This window comes from Cyanistes caeruleus, unplaced genomic scaffold (assembly GCF_971803275.1).
Source record: "Cyanistes caeruleus unplaced genomic scaffold, bCyaCae1.hap1.1 HAP1_SCAFFOLD_232, whole genome shotgun sequence".
Classification (NCBI taxonomy): Eukaryota; Metazoa; Chordata; class Aves; order Passeriformes; family Paridae; genus Cyanistes; species Cyanistes caeruleus.
This window is the reverse complement of record NW_028256015.1, coordinates 1-17,124: the sequence shown is the minus strand read 5'-3', so window position 1 is coordinate 17,124 and position 17,124 is coordinate 1. Positions and strand designations below refer to the sequence as shown.

The 17,124-nt window shown below is 53.6% G+C and overlaps 2 protein-coding genes across 2 annotated transcripts; both read right to left on the bottom strand.

Moving 5' to 3' along the window:
* Nucleotides 1-1,230: 1,230 nt before the first annotated feature.
* LOC147645544 (E3 ubiquitin-protein ligase PHF7-like) lies at nucleotides 1,231-8,427 on the bottom strand. Its single transcript, XM_086874476.1, has 16 exons — nucleotides 8,095-8,427; nucleotides 7,726-7,999; nucleotides 7,306-7,397; nucleotides 7,119-7,220; nucleotides 6,715-6,839; nucleotides 6,476-6,638; nucleotides 6,283-6,389; nucleotides 5,954-6,067; nucleotides 5,689-5,807; nucleotides 4,725-5,540; nucleotides 4,123-4,408; nucleotides 3,120-3,246; nucleotides 2,744-2,814; nucleotides 2,442-2,529; nucleotides 1,642-1,726; nucleotides 1,231-1,423 (listed from the first exon to the last, which is right to left on the bottom strand). The coding sequence occupies exons 2-10, from the start codon at nucleotides 7,766-7,768 to the stop codon at nucleotides 4,771-4,773; spliced, it is 1,635 nt and encodes a 544-aa protein (XP_086730602.1). The 5' UTR covers nucleotides 7,769-7,999; nucleotides 8,095-8,427; the 3' UTR covers nucleotides 1,231-1,423; nucleotides 1,642-1,726; nucleotides 2,442-2,529; nucleotides 2,744-2,814; nucleotides 3,120-3,246; nucleotides 4,123-4,408; nucleotides 4,725-4,770.
* Nucleotides 8,428-12,718: 4,291 nt separating this feature from the next.
* Nucleotides 12,719-17,055, bottom strand: LOC147645543 (uncharacterized). The gene is made up of 7 exons (XM_086874480.1): nucleotides 16,948-17,055; nucleotides 16,353-16,731; nucleotides 15,389-16,204; nucleotides 14,787-15,072; nucleotides 13,784-13,910; nucleotides 13,408-13,478; nucleotides 12,719-13,194 (listed from the first exon to the last, which is right to left on the bottom strand). The coding sequence occupies exons 2-3, from the start codon at nucleotides 16,720-16,722 to the stop codon at nucleotides 15,435-15,437; spliced, it is 1,140 nt and encodes a 379-aa protein (XP_086730606.1). The 5' UTR covers nucleotides 16,723-16,731; nucleotides 16,948-17,055; the 3' UTR covers nucleotides 12,719-13,194; nucleotides 13,408-13,478; nucleotides 13,784-13,910; nucleotides 14,787-15,072; nucleotides 15,389-15,434.
* Nucleotides 17,056-17,124: the final 69 nt, after the last annotated feature.

Below are 17,124 nucleotides of genomic sequence, written 5' to 3'. Positions count from 1 at the left end.
GAGGAGAAGGTAAGGCAGGGATGCAGCTGCCCAGGGACCAGAGGGGCCCCACACCTCGGGCCTCTGGGCCTGTGCTGCAGGCTCACCTGCCTCTCCCTTCCCAGAATCAGCGCAGGAACATCCAGAGGAGACCGCGGTATTCCTGAACGCGACGACGGGAGCAGAAGGCGGACAGGAGCAGGGCTCACGCAGGGCTGATCAGGGAGTAGCACCCTCATTGCTCTGGGCATGTCCTGCAAATTCCCCACACCCTTCTTCCCTCCACACAGAGACAGGACCAGCACCTCGAGGACACCGTGTTGTTCCTGGACAGGGACTCAGCGCTGACAGCCGCCATGTGCGACAGGGAGCAGGAGGGCCCTGATGGCAGGGAGCCAGGTGAGGGCAAAGCAGCCCTCCTACAGCCTGGCCCAGGGACTGTCAGGGTGGCCAGCGTGGGGCCCAGAGCAGAGGCCAAAGGAGGCAGGAGCTGCTCAGCCAGGCCAGGGCTGGCAGCCTCCTTCCTCCTCAAGTGGGGCCCAGCTGGGCCAGGGGGCAGCTGTTGGGAGCCCCGTGCCCGCAATGGCCGCTGCTCTCCAAGGCCTCCAGCCCTGCCCATCAGCCAGGCACGCAGGCAGGGACAGAGCAGCTCTTGGGGTCGATGCTGCGGGCTGAGAGCCCCACAGAGCTGCTCATGCCCGCTGCCATTGGCTCTGTCTCCTGCAGCATGCCTGCTGTGTCGTTGTGTAAAGGCTGACCCCTGTGCTTCCCCAGGCTCTGGCAAGTGCCCCTGTGCTGCTCCTGTGCTGCCCAGGGCACCCACGGGCGTTGCTCGTGCCTGAGAGCGACCAGAACCAGCGGGGAGTGTGACAGCTCCGCTGCCCTGGGCTCGGCTGTCAGGCCAAGACACCCCTGGGCAGGGGGCAGTGTCCTTTTGGGCCTGGCAGAGCCCGTAGGCTCCTGGAGTGCTGGGGGCCCTGCTCCGGCCCAGCCTGGCCCAGGCCTGGGAGGCCTTTGACATTGCTGATTGCCCTCACAGCCTCCAGGGCCGAGCCAGAGCTCAATGGCCCCAGCCTGAGCGGACGGTCTGGACTGGAGCCTTCCCGTGGCTCCCCGGAACCCGAGAGCATCAGCGCCAGCTCAGAAACACTGCCTAACCGGGTTTGACAGTATTTTTTCCTGTTAGGTCCTTGAAAGGATTTAAAAGGTAATGTTGTTTGGCAACTTCTTCAAGGAACAAATACGACATGATTCTTTTCAAGAAAGGTTTTATTAGTTTGGTTTCAGTTTCCATTTGGAATTCTTATGCTTCCTAAGACGATCCAGAAACTAATGAAAACCTAACATATTCCTAGGAGAAGTTTTTGAATCCACTACTCGCAGAAGTCTCTAAATTCACTGTTTCTCTTAAACACTTCCCTTACACCTAGTTAGCTAGCTGCTCCTGTAACAGAGAGAGATGCAGTGATTTACGTGGCTGGACATCACAACATGATGTTACACACACCAGTATACTAACAGCCTTTTGTTCCCTGACAGTTACAAAGCTTCAGGCTCTTCTGGAGGTCCTGAATTAATTTTGCGTGCACATCCATAGCTGTGTTCCCTCCCCATGCTCAGCATTCAGCCACAGTTACCAGGGAACAGATGTTCCATACTCACCTCAAGCAATAATCTACGTCTTTCTTCCCAACCCTCTTATTCTTCACTGAACTCTACAGATCTACAAAAAATTACTTTGGGCCCTCTGCACAAAAGAAAACACAACAGAACACCAATCAATAGGGTTCAACACTTGTGATTCTGCTGCTGCTCCCAACAAACATGAATGAACAACACAACAGTCAAGTCAGAAGCTCTATTCTTCACGTCCCTCCTATTCTCTTGCCCCCCACCACATGTCGGCTCCAACAGAAACGTTCCCTACTGCAGCCTGGTGTACTAAGAAAAATGAAAGACAGCAGCTGTCTCCCTGAACATGCTGAAATCTAAATTGCAGTGAAACAGCAGCTCTTGCATTAAATGCTCAGCAGCAGGATCCCACAGCTGCCCCCCAGAAGCGCTGCCTGCCAAGGGCTGAGATCTCCATTCTAACACACCCTGCAAATCTGATGGGCTGGAAGATTGCAGGGCAGTAACTGTATGAACACAGCCATACATTTCACCAGCGTTATCTAACAAGTCTCAAGAAAGGAACGTCATTTAAGCCTGACTTGAGACTATAGTCTACAAAATAGAACAAGCAATTGTTTTGGCAACCTGTGTAATTTTTGGGGCTGTGTATGTTTTCTTTTGTTGTTGTTGTCTTTGTTTTGAAATAGAAAATTCACTGGCTTCAGAAGAGCAAGCCCCAGATTCACTAGGATGAAGAACCGCACGGACATATGTCGCTGACAAGAACCCTCAGCATTCCTAACAGTAACACCAGAAAGACAGGAAAAAGTTAAAAATGATAGACCTACCTGAAAAGATCCCAAATGTCTCGGTAACCTGTCTAGTGACTATTTTTTCCCTAAGCTCTACAAGTTCCTATAGCTATGAGGTAATTATCTGAAAGAAAGGAAAGGCAGAAAGCTGCTCAGCCTTTATTTTTTACCAGGACTGTCTCGTGGGATTCTACCACAACTTTGACCACAAGAAAGGATGGCAAATTTTGACTACAGAGCATTCATAACCAGGAGGCATCTTTTCCTCCTTACTCAAGTCCAGTGAGGGTTTAAAAGGGAAAAATATAGAAAAGGGGACTGAACAAGTTGTGTCATACCTCTTAGGCGTTCGTCATCTATGGAGAAGAAGAGAACTCTAGCACTTTCTGTGCGTGGTAGAGAAAGAACCCTAGACAAGTACAAAGGGGTTTTAGCATTCTCAAAGGTCCTATCAAATGCCCTGAGCACAAGTTAGAGCTGTAGTGCCTCAGAGAAATGGTGTACATGGAAGAGCTCTACTCCATAGTATGCAAATAAAGCCTTCTATTAAAGAACCCCACTTTTTACAATAAAATTGACTGTGTCTTTGCCTTTTGGCTCTCACTGCTCAGAGGTGTGCAGTGTCAGTTTCCCATTTTCTCAGTGCTGCCATTAATATTCCCACAGCATCCAACTACTACAGCCAAGTAGACAACAAATACAAATGGAACTTGCCTTCCTTGGTGCTTTTCAATTTCTGACATCTCCGGCTCACCAGCAGCCCCAGACGGGATGTCTTGGAAATGTGAATCCTGTCGCCACCTGACGTTTTCCGGTTTTGTCGTTCCAAGTACGTAAGGCTCTGCAAAACCAGCACCAAAACAGAAAGCAAGTCAAAACCAAATTATTTCTCTGCTTGCCCGGAAAAATTCCTCTTTTCAAGTGAAATATTTACACTGGAGAAGACAGATTTAGGAAGGACAAAATCTTCTTCTCCCTGATTTTCTGAGCTGTAGCTCTCCTCCAGGATTTTCCACTTTGTTCTAGGCATCTCCTATGCATTCTTAAACATTTAGCATCACATCCAGAAGACAGTGAATAGCTTCTGAATTCAGCACAAGTGTGGTGGGCTTGTTGCTTTGTGGTGTTGTTTTTTAATATTTTGGGTAACTTGGCACGGTTTCCTTTCATTCCTACCTGACTGAGACTTGATTAAATATTCCTTCATCTGCATTTCATAAGGCCTTATTTTATCCGAGCTTAGGACTCCCCAGTGATCCTTCAGTTTCTCTTTTCTGAAGGTCCAGGAATAGAATTCAGTAACTAACAGAATGTTCATGGAGCTTGGGGTCAACTCCAGGATTTTGTTCCTCCCTCTACCTTAACACCCATTTTCCTTAAAATCCTGTTGGCTTCCATGTAACTTGGTATGACTGCTGTGCCACCTTTTTCCCTGCTTGAGAAGTTTAGGGGAAGCTTTTTCACCGCTCTGCAAAAATCCCAATGCCTTCTCAAGGCGTGCCTTTCAAAATTCCTGAGATGCAAGCAGGAGTTACCTCTCATTAATCTCCCTCAGCCTTGGCAAGCAGCAATGAGGATCAGAATGCTTCAGCAGAAGTACTGACTTCTGCTGCTGAAAATCCTCTGGATTATGACCTTCTTTACACCGTATTGCTCTACAGTGCCTGCCAGAAGCCGTTCCTTAGAAATGGCTCCGTTAGGAGGGTTCTGCTCTTACCTTCTTTGATGCCCAACTCCTCTGTGTCTCCAAAGAAGGAAAACTGGAAAGCACTGGACTCCTGAGTTCTGTCGTTTTCAGGCAAAGGTCCCAGACGTTCGTCTGGGGCAGAGTCCTGTGCATCCTCTTTGTCCCAGCCTGTTTCCACTGTCTTTTCCGGTTTCATCTTTGAAGGTCCAAGCAAGTGTTTTAAATCAGCAGCAGTGTCGCAATCGATTTCTTCAGACACTGAAAGCAGTGTCTCACTCTCTTCTTTCTCCCTCTGCTTTACTGAAGAAAGGCTTTACTGAAATGAGATTGTTTAAGGATAGCGACTCAACACATGTCCTTTTCGAAGACAGCTTCCCTAAGAGCCACCTTGCTCGTCATGTCTCCCTAAACGTATCCAAGCCATTAAGGATTCACGTTCAAGGGTAAGCAGTGGGGAAATATCTGTCTAAAGACAGGAATGAGTGTCCTTTTTAATCAGCTATGTGCTTAAGTGACTTTTCCCTACACAATACATGGTAACATAGAAATCAAGAATCGTGGAAATGCCAAGAGCTAATTCGGTTTTCCCACAGACCTGCAAGTCTCGAGGTCCCTGTACTGACCCTTCTCACCTTCACTTACGGCAGCAAACAGAGGGACTAGAAAGAAAAGATGACACTACGTGCTGCTGTTGGAGGTCCCAGTTGAGGCCCGACGTGGCTGGCGGGAGCGGTTGCTCCAGCGCGACGTCCCCGACGGTGTCCCCCTGCGCCTGGGCCTCTCAGCACTTGCTGCTCTCCTCCTGCTCCTGTCCTGGCGACTCCTGGAGCGGACAGGTTGATCCGAGGCTCGACGTTGCACGCAGGAGCGGCTGCGTCTCGGGGACGTCCCTGAGGACGTCTCCCTTCGCCTGGGCCTCTCTGCCCTCGACGTTCTCCTGCCGCTCCTGTCATGGCAACTCCTCGACCGGGCAGGTGGACTCTGGGCATGAGCTTGCTGCCGGGAGCGGCTGTGTCTGCGGGAAGCCCGCGACGGTGTCTCCCTTTGCCTGCGCCTCTCTGCACTTGATGTTCTCCTACTGCTCCTGTCATGGCGACTCCGCGACCGGACGGCCCCATCTGAGGCCCGCCTCTGCTGTTGAGAGCGCCTTCGCCTGCGGTCAGGCCCAGCATGTCTGGAATGGACCCTGTCCTCAGGGCCCGTCCAGCTGCTGGATCTTGCCCTTGGTGTGCGTGCGCTGCCGGTGTCTGCCAAGGAAGAAACTGCATGCCGGGGGCTTCTGTGGCTGCTGGTCCCTGGAGTTGGAGACTGGGGAGCCAGACCCGATGGCACTGCGCTGCTGGAGCTCGGCCTGATGGCCTCGGATTCTGAAAGGCCGTGAGCAGGCTCCAGTCCTGACTGTCTGATCCGGCTGGGGCCATTGAGCTCTGGCTGCTCATCCCTGGGGGCTGTAAAGCCAAACAGGAATGTCAGAGGCCTCCCAGGCCATGCCCAACCAGAACACTGCCCCCAGCCCTCCAGGAGCCCATGGGCTTTGCCGTGCCCAGCCTGGGCACTGGCCCCAGCCCAGGGACACCCGCCTGCTTTGCCTCATACCTGTGCCGAGACCAGCACAGCTGTCACACTCCCAGCGGGTTCTCCTCACTGTCAGGCCAGAGCAGCGCCTGTGGGTGCCCTCGGCAGCACAGGAGGAGCACAGGAGCAGCTTCCAGGGCCTGGGGAAGCAAACGGGTTGATGGCTCTGAGAACAAAGTGTCCCAGCACGGGATTGTGCAGCCGAGCACCACTGGCTCCTTCCGCTTTGAGCCCTTCCTGAGACACAGGTTCCCTGCAGAGCCCCGGGTGCAGCTTCCCAACTCACCCCTCTTCCTCTGCCTCCTCCCTGCCTCCTGGGTAAAGGCATTCCCTGGCATTGCACCTGCTGTGACGCACTCTCAGATCCGCGAAGGCGTCGTTGTCCTCCCATGTTGGCAGTCTGATGGGGAAAGGAAAAGCTCATGTGTTTCTGCTGCCCTGACCGCATGGACGTAACAGGGTGTCCCTGCTCTTCCTCCAATGCTTTTCCAAGTCCCGTGAGAAGCGCAAGTCCAGACTCCCTGGATGGGGCAGGGCCTGGACTGCTGGGGCAGGGCCTGCACAGCACAGCAGTTGCACCCTCCTGTCTTGTGAGCCCCGCAGAAGGACACCAACCTGAAGGGGATGCGGATTCCCATGATGAACATTTCGACAGCGAACATGCCATCGTCTCTGCAGAGGGGGCAGCAGAAGGAGAAAAAACCAGCACGCATGGCCTGTCCCTGCAGGGCAAACAGAAGCAGTGTGAGCCAGGCCCTGGTGCTGCTGAGCACCTGCTGTGTCCCAGGCCTGAGGGCATGGCTCCCACCTGGAGGCAGTCCCTGTGGAACCAGGCTCTTTGGCACGTTGGGCACACGATGGTGGTAAAGGTCATTCTGTCTTCCACTGGCTCCATGCAGATGGGGCATTCGGTGCCCGGCTCTGGAGTCACCTGCACCATCTGCTCTGGACGGTGCTCAGGGCAGTAGGACCTGGGGGCAAAAGGACGGGCATAATGAGAAAGTCTTGGTCCTTCCCCAAGGGTGGCCAGAAGGGGAGAGGAGCTACCTGTATGGGGCAATGTACTGCGTAACACAGCCGCCCTCCTTGGCACAGGGCAGGTGGAACCATCTGTCGCAGCCTTCCTCGCAGCACATGATGGTGGCCCCGCTCTGGCCGCAGACGCAGCAGTGCTGGAATGAGCCAGGCAGCCCCATCAGCGGCAGCCTCGGGGCCTCCCCAGGCAGCCCCAGGGCTGCGGGCAGGGAGCAGGATGGGGCTGCTGCTGGCTCTCAGCCCACAGAGCCAGCTGGTGGAGGAAGCACCTGTGCCAGGGCCTCTTTGGAGCTGCTGGGAGCCAGACTTTGTCCCACAGCTGGCTGCATGGCCGGCCTTTCTTGCTGGGGCTCTGGGCTAAGCTCTGGCAAACGTCTCCTGGCACAAATGTCCCTGCTCTTTTGCCAGGCTCTCACCTTCTGTGCCGCCCGCCTGACTGCACATTGGATATCTTGAGGAAGAAAACCCAGGAATCCAACCTGTTTCTTTTCTTGCCGGAAAAGAAGAGTGGCAAAATACTGCAGAAAAGGGGAAGAGGTGATGAAGACAGGGTGGCAGGGACTGCCCATTGCAATGCGGGAGGGAGTGCCCGGAGCCACTCACCAGGCAGAACATGTGGGCACAGAGCCCGTATTTCTCCCGTCTGTTTCCGCAGGTGTCCGGGTCAGCGTCCACACGATGACACAAAACGCATGCTGCAGGGGACAGAGCCAATGGCAGCGGGCGTCAGCAGCTCTGTGGGGCTCTCAGCCCGCAGCATCGACCCCAAGAGCTGCTCTGTCCCTGCCTGCGTGCCTGCCTGATGGGCAGGGCTGGAGGCCTTGGAGAGCAGCGGCCATTGCGGGCACGGGGCTCCCAACAGCTGCCCCCTGGCCCAGCTGGGCCCCACTTGAGGAGGAAGGAGGCTGCCAGCCCTGGCCTGGCTGAGCAGCTCCTGCCTCCTTTGGCTTCTGCTCTGGGCCCCACGCTGGCCACCCCGACAGCCCCTGGGCCAGGCTGTGGGAGGGGCTGCTTTGCCCTCACCTGGCTCCCTGCCATCAGGGCCCTCCTGCTCCCTGTCACACATGGCGGCTGTCAGCGCTGAGTCCCTGTGCAGGAACGCCGCTGTCTCCGCCAGGTGCTGGTCCTCTCTCTCTGTGGAGGGAAGAAAAGTGATGGGAGTTTGGAGAACAGGCCCAGAGCTACGAGGGTGCTACTCCCTGGTCAGCCCTGCGTGAGCCCTGCTCCTGTCCGCCTTCTGCTCCCGTCGTCGCGTTCAGGAACACCGCGGTTTCCTCTGGATGTTCCTGCGCTGATTCTGGGAAGGGAGAGGCAGGTGAGCCTGCAGCACAGGCCCAGAGCTCCGAGGTGTGGGGCCCCTCTGGTCCCTGGGCAGCTGCATCCCTGCCTTACCTTCTCCTCCCGTTGCCAGGTCGCACTGACACACGGCCTGAGCCCAGCCTTCCCTTGTGGGGCTTTGGTTGCACGTGTCACAATGGCCACTCTGACATCAGCATCTTGCTCCCAAGATTCACGCAGCCATGGCCTCACATGCCCGGCAGCCACTTGAGGCCGCCCCCTTGGGAACCGCGGTTCTGACATGGTTCCAAGCCTTTGGTCAGCACGGAACCAGGCCAGAGACTCCTGCAGCAAGTGCAGGGTCCAAGCCCAGGCCCCAGGGCAGCCATCGAGGGTGGCACTGTAGGCACAAAGGTGCTGTTCAGGCACGGCCACGCCAGGGCTCCTGCCCCTGGCAGTCGGTTGCCCAGAGAGCTTGTGCAGAGTCTCTTGCACTGCACAGATTCCAAACCTGCTCTTGGTGAACCGATGTTTTCCTCAAGACCTCTCTGCAGTAAACTGAGATGAACCTGATTTCATGCCCGTGCTGATCACTGTTGGGAACAGGAGATAAAGCTGGGGACCACTGCAGCTGCCTCCCAACCTCAATTCTCCTGTCATCTAACGATCTCATGAATTTGACATTTCCTATTAAGCGGAAAAATTACTATTAAGCTTCTGAGAAAGCTCATCCTTTACACTGACTCTATGGAAACCCGGGAAATTCAATGAAAGATTACCTTGTATCTGACTGGAGAGCTTGCTACAGTGCTCAGCTCAGGAGCCAATTGCTTTTCCCACATTAAAGAACTTTGCCAGTTTTGTCCGTGCTTTCCTTCTAGCAACTATATTGAAAAAAGTCAAGACGGGACACACGCAAACCGTTCTTGTAGAGTTTTCGCATTCACGCCTTTGCAAACACGCTCCTGCAAAGTCCAGATCGTTGACTGCTAGAACAGTCAGCGGGACCCCAGGGAAACAGGGCAGGGGCTGACAAGCAGAGATACCCTGCACGTGCCTGATGCTGGGGCACCGGGAGTTCACCCATGTTCCTGTCTCCAGGGGAGAGCCCCCTTGGGTGGAAAACAATGCCTTCACTGAACTAGGAGGGAGGCACAGCAGGTGCAATGCCAGGGAATGCCTTTACCCAGGAGGCAGGGTGGAGGCGGAGGAAGAGGGGAGCGTTGGGAAGCTGCACGCGGGGCTCTGCAGGGAACCTGTGTCTCGGCAAGGCATTGAAGCAGAAGGAGCCAGAAGAGCTCAGCCATGCAATCCCGAGCTGTGGACACTTTGTCCTCAGCACCAGGAACCCGTTTGCTTCTCCAGGCCCTGGGAAGTGCTCCGGTGCCTCTCCCGCAAGTTATGCATCGACACACAGCCACCGACTCTTCCTCAACCCTTCTCAGCACTGGACAGCAGGACACAGTAAAATGTTGTCTCTGGTGCATGATCTAATTATTCAAAGTCTAATTATTCAAAGTCCTGCAAAGAAGCAACTTACATTGAAAGCATCCACACCAAAATCCCCAAACCCTGGTACAAATCTTGAACTGACACAAGAAACATGTTCCTATTCAGAAACACAGTGTTGGCTAACATTTTGGCCAATATTTTTTCCTATTAGGTGTTTGAATGGATTTCAAAAGTAACATTTTTTGGCAAGTTCTTCAAGGAACAAGCAGGAAACACGTGTGAACTCGAAAAGAAGATTTATTGGCTTGCTTTCACATCCCTTTTGGAATCCCTATGCTTCATCCAGCATGCAAGAAAATTGTGAAAATCCAACTTCATATTAGGAGAAGTTTCTGAATTTGCAGTTTGCCTCAAAGACTTTCTGTACACAGTTAAGGAACTGGCTCTGGAACTTACAGGGATTGAGTGGTTCCCCTGACTGGACATCACCACATGACCTTACCAAAACAACTATTCTTGCCTCGCAATTTGAGCTCTTCTAGAGGCTTTGTCCTGAGCAACTTTGTTAGGTCCCTCTCTGCTCGGCTGTCGAGCCTGTCCAGGTCCCTCTGGAGGGCAGCACAGCCTTGTGGTGCATCAGCCCCTGCTCCCACTTCTGTGCTATCAGCAAACGTGCTGAGGGAGCGCTCTGTCCCTTCTGCCAGGTCACCGGGGAATAAGGCAAACAAGGCTGGCCCCAGCACAGCCCCCTGAGGTCACAACCCTCTGAGTTTGGAGCTCCACTGTCCACTTCTCCACCCTACTCTCCCTGAACTGCCTCAGGAGCATATTATGGGAGACAGGGACAAAGCCTCGCTGAAGCTCCAGCTGACAACTCAGCCACTGCTCTCCCCGCACAAACCCAGCCAGTCACTGCAGCACAGGTGGCTATGAGATTCCTCAAGCATGGTTTTCCCTTCCTGTTATTCCCGAGCTTTGGAGATGACATCCAGGAGGAGGTGTTGTGTCACCTGTCGGGAGATGGAGGAGAGGCTGATGGGCCTGCAGTTTCTTGGCTTCTTCTTGGTGCCCTTTGGGAAGACTGCAGTGATGCAGGCTTTCCTGCAATGCTCATGCCTCTCTTGCGAAGCATCACCTTCCCTGACTGGCTGAGAGAGCTCCCAGTGCCGGGGCCAGGAGCAGAGATTTCCCCTGGCCCCAAAAGGGAAGGCAGGGCTCAGGCCGTGTGTCAGTGCGACCTGGCAACGGGAGGAGAAGGTAAGGCAGGGATGCAGCTGCCCAGGGACCAGAGGGGCCCCACACCTCGGGGCTCTGGGCCTGTGCTGCAGGCTCACCTGCCTCTCCCTTCCCAGAATCAGCGCAGGAACATCCAGAGGAGACCGCGGTGTTCCTGAACGCGACGACGGGAGCAGAAGGCGGACAGGAGCAGGGCTCACGCAGGGCTGATCAGGGAGTAGCACCCTCATTGCTCTGGGCATGTCCTGCAAATTCCCCACACCCTTCTTCCCTCCGCAGAGAGACAGGACCAGCACCTCGAGGACACCGTGTTGTTCCTGGACAGGGACTCAGCGCTGACAGCCGCCATGTGTGACAGGGAGCAGGAGGGCCCTGATGGCAGGGAGCCAGGTGAGGGCAAAGCAGCCCTCCTACAGCCTGGCCCAGGGACTGTCAGGGTGGCCAGCGTGGGGCCCAGAGCAGAGGCCAAAGGAGGCAGGAGCTGCTCAGCCAGGCCAGGGCTGGCAGCCTCCTTCCTCCTCAAGTGGGGCCCAGCTGGGCCAGGGGGCAGCTGTTGGGAGCCCCGTGCCCGCAATGGCCGCTGCTCTCCAAGGCCTCCAGCCCTGCCCATCAGCCAGGCACGCAGGCAGGGACAGAGCAGCTCTTGGGGTCGATGCTGCGGGCTGAGAGCCTCACAGAGCTGCTCATGCCCGCTGCCATTGGCTCTGTCCCCTGCAGCATGCCTGCTGTGTCGTTGTGTAAAGGCTGACCCCTGTGCTTCCCCAGGCCCTGGCAAGTGCCCCTGTGCTGCTCCTGTGCTGCCCAGGGCACCCACGGGCGTTGCTCGTGCCTGAGAGCGACCAGAACCAGCGGGGAGTGTGACAGCTCCGCTGCTCTGGGCTCGGCTGTCAGGCCAAGACACCCCTGGGCAGGGGGCAGTGTCCTTTTGGGCCTGGCAGAGCCCGTAGCCTCCTGGAGGGCTGGGGGCCCTGCTCCGGCCCAGCCTGGCCCAGGCCTGGGAGGCCTTTGACATTGCTGATTGCCCTCACAGCCTCCAGGGCCGAGCCAGAGCTCAATGGCCCCAGCCTGACCGGACGGTCTGGACTGGAGCCTTCCCGTGGCTCCCCGGAACCCGAGAGCATCAGCGCCAGCTCAGAAACACTGCCTAACTGGGTTTGACAGTATTTTTTCCTGTTAGGTCCTTGAAAGGATTTAAAAGGTAATGTTGTTTGGCAACTTCTTCAAGGAACAAATACGACATGATTCTTTTCAAGAAAGGTTTTATTAGTTTGGTTTCAGTTTCCATTTGGAATTCTTATGCTTCCTAAGACGATCCAGAAACTAATGAAAACCTAACATATTCCTAGGAGAAGTTTTTGAATCCACTACTCGCAGAAGTCTCTAAATTCACTGTTTCTCTTAAACACTTCCCTTACACCTAGTTAGCTAGCTGCTCCTGTAACAGAGAGAGATGCAGTGATTTACGTGGCTGGACATCACAACATGATGTTACACACACCAGTATACTAACAGCCTTTTGTTCCCTGACAGTTACAAAGCTTCAGGCTCTTCTGGAGGTCCTGAATTAATTTTGCGTGCACATCCATAGCCGTGTTCCCTCCCCATGCTCAGCATTCAGCCACAGTTACCAGGGAACAGATGTTCCATACTCACCTCAAGCAATAATCTACGTCTTTCTTCCCAACCCTCTTATTCTTCACTGAACTCTACAGATCTACAAAAAATTACTTTGGGCCCTGTGCACAAAAGAAAACACAACAGAACACCAATCAATAGGGTTCAACACTTGTGATTCTGCTGCTGCTCCCAACAAACATGAATGAACAACACAACAGTCAAGTCAGAAGCTCTATTCTTCACGTCCCTCCTATTCTCTTGCCCCCCACCACATGTCGGCTCCAACAGAAACGTTCCCTACTGCAGCCTGGTGTACTAAGAAAAATGAAAGGCAGCAGCTGTCTCCCTGAACATGCTGAAATCTAAATTGCAGTGAAACAGCAGCTCTTGCATTAAATGCTCAGCAGCAGGATCCCACAGCTGCCCCCCGGAAGCGCTGCCTGCCAAGGGCTGAGATCTCCATTCTAACACACCCTGCAAATCTGATGGGCTGGAAGATTGCAGGGCAGTAACTGTATGAACACAGCCATACATTTCATCAGCGTTATCTAACAAGTCTCAAGAAAGGAACGTCATTTAAGCCTGACTTGAGACTATAGTCTACAAAATAGAATAAGCAATTGTTTTGGCAACCTGTGTAATTTTTGGGGCTGTGTATGTTTTCTTTTGTTGTTGTTGTCTTTGTTTTGAAATAGAAAATTCACTGGCTTCAGAAGAGCAAGCCCCAGATTCACTAGGATGAAGAACCGCTGACAAGAACCCTCAGCATTCCTAACAGTAACACCAGAAAGACAGGAAAAAGTTAAAGGTGATAGACCTACCTGAAAAGATCCCAAATGTCTCGGTAACCTGTCTAGTGACTATTTTTTTCCTAAGCTCTACAAGTTCCTATAGCTATGAGGTAATTATCTGAAAGAAAGGAAAGGCAGAAAGCTGCTCAGCCTTTATTTTTTACCAGGACTGTCTCGTGGGATTCTACCACAACTTTGACCGCAAGAAAGGATGGCAAATTTTGACTACAGAGCATTCATAACCAGGAGGCATCTTTTCCTCCTTACTCAAGTCCAGTAAGGGTTTAAAAGGGAAAAATATAGAAAAGGGGACTGAAAAGTTGTGTCATACCTCTTAGGCGTTCGTCATCTATGAAGAAGAAGAAAACTCTAGCACTTTCTGTGCGTGGCAGAGAAAGAACCCTAGACAAGTACAAAGGGGTTTTAGCATTCTCAAAGGTCCTATCAAATGCCCTGAGCACAAGTTAGAGCTGTAGTGCCTCAGAGAAATGGTGTACATGGAAGAGCTCTACTCCATAGTATGCAAATAAAGCCTTCTATTAAAGAACCCCACTTTTTACAATAAAATTGACTGTGTCTTTGCCTTTTGGCTCTCACTGCTCAGAGGTGTGCAGTGTCAGTTTCCCATTTTCTCAGTGCTGCCATTAATATTCCCACAGCATCCAACTACTACAGCCAAGTAGACAACAAATACAAATGGAACTTGCCTTCCTTGGTGCTTTTCAATTTCTGACATCTCCGGCTCACCAGCAGCCCCAGACGGGATGTCTTGGAAATGTGAATCCTGTTGCCACCTGACGTTTTCCGGTTTTGTCGTTCCAAGTACGTAAGGCTCTGCAAAACCAGCACCAAAACAGAAAGCAAGTCAAAACCAAATTATTTCTCTGCTTGCCCGGAAAAATTCCACTTTTCAAGTGAAATATTTACACTGGAGAAGACAGATTTAGGAAGGACAAAATCTTCTTCTCCCTGATTTTCTGAGCTGTAGCTCTCCTCCAGGATTTTCCACTTTGTTCTAGGCATCTCCTATGCATTCTTAAACATTTAGCATCACATCCAGAAGACAGTGAATAGCTTCTGAATTCAGCACAAGTGTGGTGGGCTTGTTGCTTTGTGGTGTTGTTTTTTAATATTTTGGGTAACTTGGCACGGTTTCCTTTCATTCCTACCTGACTGAGACTTGATTAAATATTCCTTCATCTGCATTTCATAAGGCCTTATTTTATCCGAGCTTAGGACACCCCAGTGATCCTTCAGTTTCTTTTTTCTGAAGGTCCAGGAATAGAATTCAGTAACTAACAGAATGTTCATGGAGCTTGGGGTCAACTCCAGGATTTTGTTCCTCCCTCTACCTTAACACCCATTTTCCTTAAAATCCTGTTGGTTTCCATGTAACTTGGTATGACTGCTGTGCCACCTTTTTCCCTGCTTGAGAAGTTTAGGGGAAGCTTTTTCACCGCTCTGCAAAAATCCCAATGCCTTCTCAAGGCGTGCCTTTCAAAATTCCTGAGATGCAAGCAGGAGTTACCTCTCATTAATCTCCCACAGCCTTGGCAAGCAGCAATGAGGATCAGAATGCTTCAGCAGAAGTACTGACTTCTGCTGCTGAAAATCCTCTGGATTATGACCTTCTTTACACCGTATTGCTCTACAGTGCCTGCCAGAAGCCGTTCCTTAGAAATGGCTCCGTTAGGAGGGTTCTGCTCTTACCTTCTTTGATGCCCAACTCCTCTGTGTCTCCAAAGAAGGAAAACTGGAAAGCACTGGACTCCTGAGTTCTGTCGTTTTCAGGCAAAGGTCCCAGACGTTCGTCTGGGGCAAAGTCCTGTGCATCCTCTTTGTCCCAGCCTATTTCCACTGTCTTTTCCGGTTTCATCTTTGAAGGTCCAAGCAAGTGTTTTAAATCAGCAGCAGTGTCGCAATCGATTTCTTCAGACACTGAAAGCAGTGTCTCACTCTCTTCTTTCTCCCTCTGCTTTACTGAAGAAAGGCTTTACTGAAATGAGATTGTTTAAGGATAGCGACTCAACACATGTCCTTTTCGAAGACAGCTTCCCTAAGAGCCACCTTGCTCGTCATGTCTCCCTAAAGGTATCCAAGCCATTAAGGATTCACGTTCAAGGGTAAGCAGTGGGGAAATATCTGTCTAAAGACAGGAATGAGTGTCCTTTTTAATCAGCTATGTGCTTAAGTGACTTTTCCCTACACAATACATGGTAACATAGAAATCAAGAATCGTGGAAATGCCAAGAGCTAATTCGGTTTTCCCACAGACCTGCAAGTCTCGAGGTCCCTGTACTGACCCTTCTCACCTTCACTTACGGCAGCAAACAGAGGGACTAGAAAGAAAAGGTGACACTACGTGCTGCTGTTGGAGGTCCCAGTTGAGGCCCGACGTGGCTGGCGGGAGCGGTTGCTCCAGCGCGACGTCCCCGACGGTGTCCCCCTGCGCCTGGGCCTCTCAGCACTTGCTGCTCTCCTCCTGCTCCTGTCCTGGCGACTCCTGGAGCGGACAGGTTGATCCGAGGCTCGACGTTGCACGCAGGAGCGGCTGCGTCTCGGGGACGTCCCTGAGGACGTCTCCCTTCGCCTGGGCCTCTCTGCCCTCGACGTTCTCCTGCCGCTCCTGTCATGGCAACTCCTCGACCGGGCAGGTGGACTCTGGGCATGAGCTTGCTGCCGGGAGCGGCTGTGTCTGCGGGAAGCCCGCGACGGTGTCTCCCTTTGCCTGCGCCTCTCTGCACTTGATGTTCTCCTACTGCTCCTGTCACGGCGACTCCGCGACCGGACGGCCCCATCTGAGGCCCGCCTCTGCTGTTGAGAGCGCCTTCGCCTGCGGTCAGGCCCAGCATGTCTGGAATGGACCCTGTCCTCAGGGCCCGTCCAGCTGCTGGATCTTGCCCTTGGTGTGCGTGCGCTGCCGGTGTCTGCCAAGGAAGAAACTGCATGCCGGGGGCTTCTGTGGCTGCTGGTCCCCGGAGTTGGAGACTGGGGAGCCAGACCCGATGGCACTGCGCTGCTGGAGCTCGGCCTGATGGCCTCGGATTCTGAAAGGCCGTGAGCAGGCTCCAGTCCTGACTGTCTGATCCGGCTGGGGCCATTGAGCTCTGGCTGCTCATCCCTGGGGGCTGTAAAGCCAAACAGGAATGTCAGAGGCCTCCCAGGCCATGCCCAACCAGAACACTGCCCCCAGCCCTCCAGGAGCCCATGGGCTTTGCCGTGCCCAGCCTGGGCACTGGCCCCAGCCCAGGGACACCCGCCTGCTTTGCCTCATACCTGTGCCGAGACCAGCACAGCTGTCACACTCCCAGCGGGTTCTCCTCACTGTCAGGCCAGAGCAGCGCCTGTGGGTGCCCTCGGCAGCACAGGAGGAGCACAGGAGCAGCTTCCAGGGCCTGGGGAAGCAAACGGGTTGATGGCTCTGAGAACAAAGTGTCCCAGCACGGGATTGTGCAGCCGAGCACCACTGGCTCCTTCCGCTTTGAGCCCTTCCTGAGACACAGGTTCCCTGCAGAGCCCCGGGTGCAGCTTCCCAACTCACCCCTCTTCCTCTGCCTCCTCCCTGCCTCCTGGGTAAAGGCATTCCCTGGCATTGCACCTGCTGTGACGCACTCTCAGATCCGCGAAGGCGTCGTTGTCCTCCCATGTTGGCAGTCTGATGGGGAAAGGAAAAGCTCATGTGTTTCTGCTGCCCTGACCGCATGGACGTAACAGGGTGTCCCTGCTCTTCCTCCAATGCTTTTCCAAGTCCCGTGAGAAGCGCAAGTCCAGACTCCCTGGATGGGGCAGGGCCTGGACTGCTGGGGCAGGGCCTGGCACAGCACGGCACTTGCACCCTCCTGTCTTGTGAGCCCCGCAGAAGGACACCAACCTGAAGGGGATGCGGATTCCCATGATGAACATTTCGACAGCGAACATGCCATCGTCTCTGCAGAGGGGGCAGCAGAAGGAGAAAAAACCAGCACGCATGGCCTGTCCCTGCAGGGCAAACAGAAGCAGTGTGAGCCAGGCCCTGGTGCTGCTGAGCACCTGCTGTGTCCCAGGCCTG